General features: G+C 31.5%; 1 protein-coding gene across 1 annotated transcript; it reads left to right on the top strand.

The window, feature by feature from the left end:
• Positions 1 to 441: 441 nt before the first annotated feature.
• On the top strand, positions 442 to 5,550 carry LOC140444746 (kappaPI-actitoxin-Avd3c-like). The gene is made up of 3 exons (XM_072536508.1): positions 442 to 694; positions 4,606 to 4,779; positions 5,421 to 5,550. The coding sequence occupies exons 1-3, from the start codon at positions 619 to 621 to the stop codon at positions 5,423 to 5,425; spliced, it is 255 nt and encodes an 84-aa protein (XP_072392609.1). The 5' UTR covers positions 442 to 618; the 3' UTR covers positions 5,426 to 5,550.
• Positions 5,551 to 6,499: the final 949 nt, after the last annotated feature.

Genomic DNA, 6,499 nt, shown 5'->3' on the forward strand with positions numbered 1-6,499 from the left:
TTTATATAACATTATTAAATATAAATACCATTGAAATAATGCATATATCTGCAGTTTTTAATTTTTAGTAAAAAAGGGCAGTTTTCACCCTTTAAAAACAAAAAGCTCACATTTTAATCATATAACTTTTCAAGAGGAAGCAAAATTTCTTGAAGTTCTTTAAAATTCTGAGGCTTTACAATATTTTACTGTGAAAGAATGGACTGCTACTGATAAGGTAGTTCTCTGTCTGACTTTCTCTTTTATATCAAAAATGATGTTTAACTATACATATGTTTTTTTTTAATTAATAGTTAATTCTGTGATTTCAGTCGTCTTTCTCCAATTCCAATACATTTCATTTAATTTCCATGATAATCTAGTCAGTCTCTGTAGTGCTAAACCAATATCTTCTAGAATATACCGCCCTGTTCGTTTCAACTGCGGTGAAAAACACCTTTTACCTTAATAACGTAAGTTCTACTTTGGTGTGCACCTCCACTGAATAGAAGTTATCTTTGAGGTAGTGGGAAACTGTGTTTACATGTAAATTACATTTGTATATATAGGAAGAAGACGAATTTGTCGTTAAATTGTAAACCGAAGCGGTAAAAGTGATATAACAAAACGACTTGCAAAATGTATTTTAAATATTTTGTTTTTTTGTTGGTGTCAGTTGTTGTTTTTAATATTGTTTCCTGCAGACCTTCTCTGGGTAAGTTTTTTTATAAATTTATTGTTTAAAGCGAATTTAAAAATATTGTTTTATGTTTTATTATTTACTTTTCCTTTCTTGCTCAAAAGATACCTATTTAATATAGGGATTGATATTTTAGAATTAATTGATTGTGTTTTTTTTTCAAAATTTTGTTTCGATGTGATTAATATTAAGACCTTATGTAATTTATTTCTTAAGAAGTAACTTTAAAATCCTCAGTAACATAGTATCGTTGCAAAGGTTAATCATATAAATATCGCTGCAATTGACAAAGTTTGTTGAGAATTATTTCTTCTATGAGGTATTTTGATCGTCCTTTTCGAGATGTAGAAAACCGTTTAAGATTTTGTATCCCTTTGTATTTTCTTTATTCACAAAAGGCCGCATCAACCAAGAAAGGTTACTAGCTAGCTGGTGTGGAAAGAGTATAATATAAGTTTGTGTACAAGACTGACCAGGATATAGCCATTTTGTTAATATTATCGGTCCACTTCAAGTTACTGTCAAATCGTGATCCCAAAAAGTCAGTTTAATCTACTTGTTTTATGGTAATACTCCTTAGAGTAAGAGTGTCTTTGATATTGGTTTTATTTTTACTAAAGATAATAAAATAGGTCTTCAAGTCTACTTTTCCTTATATCCATAAATGACATGACTTACTTAAAAATCGATGGAAAAATTATTCTTTTTGCTGATAATGCCATTATTACCTGGAGGAAATATAATATTGCAACTCTTCATGCAATTATAACTTCTGATCTACTTAAAATAAAAACCTGGACCGGCTCTAATTTACTTTCTTTTAACGTGGATAACACATTAGCATTATCCTATAAATGACCTCTTCAACCCTTGCTTCTTAATAACAGCCAGATGAGTATCGTTGATTCTGTAAAATTTCTTGGTATTTTTATAGACAGCAACATTAAATGGTCCCTTCAAATCGATTTGTTAAGTACGAAACTAGCCTCAACCTGCTATGCAATAAGATTTGTTTCGAAGAAAATCAATTTAGCATCTTCCAAAATAACATTTTTCTTTATTCGAGAATCATCTTCGATATGGCCTTTCTTTTTGGGGTTCTAGTACAGCTGCTCAAGCTGATTGCTTAATTCGTAAACGCCTACATGTTTTTCCAGCAAGACCTAATCATGACTACTCCACCAAAAATTCAACCTTTGATGTGTACTTATCTATCCCTTCCACTGCGTTAGTAAAGAAATCTATATTATATTTGGCAAAAAAATTATACAACTATCTCCCTTTGCAACTTAAGTCTTCTTTCCTTAAGTTCCGTAAATTGACAAAACCCTATCTATCTGAAAGACCATATTATTCGGTGGAAGAGTTTCTTAACGAATAACTAAGAAATTACAGTACGTTTAGGTACAAGCAACCAAAGTACTTATATATATATATATATATATATATATATATATATATATATATATATATATATATATATATATATATATATATATATATATATATATATATATATATATTTGGGTATCACATGCCGCAACTTAAACTTATTCGTAAGATTTTATTATGCAATTTGCATTTTGGTTAAATTTTGCAATAGATTGTATATTTTATTATCTTTTATTTTGTGATTCTGTGATATTGACGATCTATGTAATTTTAGTAAATTTTAATTGTTACTATTATTTTTTTTTTTACTTTTTGTAAGCTTTGTCAGCATATTTATGTTCTATTATATTCTAATCATTATTACGCAATACCTAGACCGAGTTCTGAGATTAAACGTAGAATTCAAAAAGCGAGTGCAACATTCAACAAAATGAGACCATTCTTATGGGATGATAATCTTAACTTGAAACTAGACAACGAATGACGGAATACCAGTGTGTTCAGTAGTATTATATGGTATTGAAACGTGGACATTAAAGCAAAAACAATATACCGTCTTGAGGTATTCGGTACACAGAAGAATGCTTTCGATCTCATGGGTAAAATATGCATATAACACAAATGATATAAAAAGGTCTAATTGACCACAATAAAGTGCTGAAATAAAGAATAAAATACAGTTGATTTTCTTCTTCTTGATGTGCCTATCCGTTACGAATGTTGGCGATCATCATGGCAATCGTTATCTTATCTGCAGCAGCGCGGAAAAGCTGCACAGATGTTGTATTAAACCAGATTCTGAGGTTCTTTAACCAAGATGTTCTTCTTCTTCCTGGACCTCGATTTCCAAATATTTTTCCTTGCAGGATGGCTTGAAGGAGAGCATATCTGGATTCATTTCGCATAATAAGTCCGAAGAACTGTAACTTTCGGGATTTGATGGTGGTCCGTACCTCTCGGTTCTTATTCATTCTTATGAGGACCTCCTCATTTGTGACTCGGTCAGTCCACGGGATCTTTCTCAGCATTCTCCGATATAGCCACATCTCAAATGCTTCCAGTTTTCTGCACATATCTTCGTTCAAGGTCCACGATTCAACACCATAAAAAAGGACAGAGAAGACGTAGCATCGCAGACTTCTTACTTTTGTATCAAGAGAGAAGTTGTGGAGCTAAACGCTAGATCCTATTGTAGGTGGATCTAGCTTTTCTGATGCGTGCTCTAATCTCCTGGTTGTTGGTCCATTCTTCATTTATTATGGTGAAGAGGTAGTTGTAGTGCGTCACTCTTTCTACAGGGGATTGGTTGACGTAAAGTTGACCTTCTTTGACTAGATACTTTGTCTTCTTAACGTTTATATTAAGTCCATATTATCTTTCAGAGTACAAATTGAAGATTAGAGGAGACAAAATACAGCCTCTCCGCGCATGATTTTCACATAGTCAGTGTTCACTTTCAACTCTGAGATTTGCTGTCTGATTCCAGTAGAGACTTCTAATTAATTTCAGATCTTGGTTGTTAATTTCTGTTTCTTTTAGTATTTGCATCATCTTGGCGTGCTGTACTCGATCAAACGCTTTCTCGTAATCAACCAGACATGCGTATACGTCGCAGTTGACGTCTCTGCATCTCTGGAATAAGACTTGTACTGAGAACAAAGCCTCTCTAGTACCAACAGCATTTGTGAACCCGAACTGGTTGGAGGAAATTTGACTTTCACACAGCTTGTAGATTCTCTTGTGAATTATCTTTAGGAACAATTTTTGGAGATGACTCATAAGGCTTATAGTATGGTAATCTTCGCATTTTTTGGCTCCTGGTTTTTTTGGAAGTGCAATAAATTCAGATTTTAGCCACTCTGTTTGTATTTCTCCAGAGTGGTATATGTTGTTGAATATCTTTGCGATTATTTCTATTGATTCGTTGTCCATTAGTTTGAGTAGTTCTGCTTGTATATTATCAGGGCCTGCCGCTTTGCCATCCTTTAACTGTGTTATTGCGGAGTAAACTTCCTGCTGTAATATTCTTGGTCCATCATTTACCTCTTCTTCTAGCTCAAAGGTGTTATCTCTTTGGTCTTCAAATAGTTTTTCTAGATATTCTTTCCACGTTCTTATTTTACTCTGTTTGTCCAAGATGATGTTTCCCTCAGAATCAGTTAAATTTAATTTCTGCCTTCGTCTTAATGCCCCTGTGAATTGTTTATGTACATTGTGACTATCGTACTTTGACTGCAGAGTCTCAATTTCTTCGCATCTTTCCCTTGCTTCTTTTTCTTTCGCTTCTCTGATTGTCGTTCTATACAACTCATACTCATAGATAAAATCAAAGTTCGACAAGACCTCACAAGGCACTTGAAGGAAGAAGTAATTCCCAAAACGATCTTTATTACTTTATGTCAATTTCCAATTTGTAAATTTTTTGCTGGTTCTTTGAAATTGCAATATTAGATTCTAAAATTCTATGAATTTGAAATAATTTGAGTTTTAAAAATACCTATAAAATATTAACAAGATTATTTACTTCTTTTCAGAGAGCTCCCGTGCAATGTGCAATTTGCCAGAAGCTAGAGGGCGCTGTAGGGCACTACTACCTAGATGGCGTTATGATTCTTCTGGAAAGAAATGTGTGTTATTTAATTTTGGAGGATGTGAAGGAAACGCTAACAACTTTTTGTCGGAAGGAGATTGTGCGGAAGCATGTCATGGTAAGATTTAAAAACAATTCAAATAATTTAATGTAAATTTTAGTTTTGTGTGTGTATATATAATCGCCTGCAAGGTGTTTTCAGTCAAAAATGCATGTTATTGGAGTATCAGCCTACTCTAAAGTTTGATTTACCATCATCACCATCATCATTGTCATTAACATCTTGACAGCATTATTAATGATCTCGTAAGAGATATGATAGAACTTTATGTGGAGCTTGAAGAAAATGCAGAAGAAATAGTGCTAGCCGTTAACGTAAAACTAACGCCCTAATATAAAAACGGAAACTTGCTACAGACTGCCCAATAGAGGATTTTTGGGCTTTACTTTGGTTTATCTTCATTTTATTGGGGTTTCCTTCCTGACATTTTCAGTGCTTCTGTAAGACATCCTAGCTTAGGGCTCATTCAACAAAAATTGCAATTATTTCCCTACATTCGCTGTACTTTTTTACAACAGGTTTTTTAATCATAAAAATGTATTCAGGAATGTTTTGCATAATAGTACAGTAGCGTAAGATGTTTTTTTAAAAGGATTTTTGTTCTGTAGAAGTGTGCATGGATTTATTGGATAATAATATGACTGTTTGAATACTGATTTGTTTTGTGTAAAACTAATTGATTTTTTTTTTGTTTTCAGATTGACGAGGTTCCCTCTATGTAAAAAGTTTCCTGACCAAAGTACCTACAGAATTATCATGTACAAAGATTATTTTATATTATAATTAGCTTATAGATTATTTATTGTTAATAAAATTGAGTTAAAAATATTGTAATTGTTCATCATTTCGTTACCAAACAACTAAGGCACAAGAGTTTTTTCGTATATTACAGTCACTTTTGTGTTGAGTGACACGTTAGTGGACCACCACTTGAAGACAGGACATAACTTTGACTTTAATAATGTAAAAATATTGGAACAAATTGATAATTATAAAAGTCGACTTTTCCTTGAAATGGTACACATTAATAAAACTCCTGAATCTATCAATTATAAGACAGACACCAATCATTTAAGTAATATCTACTGCAACATACTAAACAATATATAATATGATAGATCTTAACCTTTACAAAACAAACTTAGTAATTCTCTAGTAACTGTACCTATAATTTTATTCCATTCCTAAATATCAGTATTACAATAACTGACTACATACCATCAATTACATTTTATAGATCAATTTATCGTGTTCCTGATTCTTTCTCAATTTTCTACTATTAATTTCATCTTTCCACTTTATAATATGGATAATACTATCATAATAATTGTTTATTTTAACTTATTCACTAGAAATTGTACAATGGGAATTCACTCTAAAATATTGCGGTTACCATAACTCCTAAATAAAAATCAAAAAAAATGTCATTTATTTAGATATGTTTAAAAAATTTAAATTTTTATTCTTATAGTTGTAAGTATTGAAATATTCCCTCTGTTTACATATAATAATTAATTATTCTAATAAATTTACAGTTTACTACACAATAAATTTATTTTACTTTCAATTCGTGGCTTCTAGTATTTCCTGGATGCTAGCTTTCTTTAGGATAGACAAAGGGAATAAATATTATTACACAATTTATAACCTTTTAAAACAATCACCATTTATTTCAATACCATATATAACTATCAACATAAAAATTATATACACTGAAGAACCATCTATACCATCTATTCCTCGGAGCAAAAGAAAACCAATTTATTTGATTTACTGC

Source organism: Diabrotica undecimpunctata, chromosome 6 (assembly GCF_040954645.1).
Source record: "Diabrotica undecimpunctata isolate CICGRU chromosome 6, icDiaUnde3, whole genome shotgun sequence".
NCBI classification, from domain to species: Eukaryota; Metazoa; Arthropoda; class Insecta; order Coleoptera; family Chrysomelidae; genus Diabrotica; species Diabrotica undecimpunctata.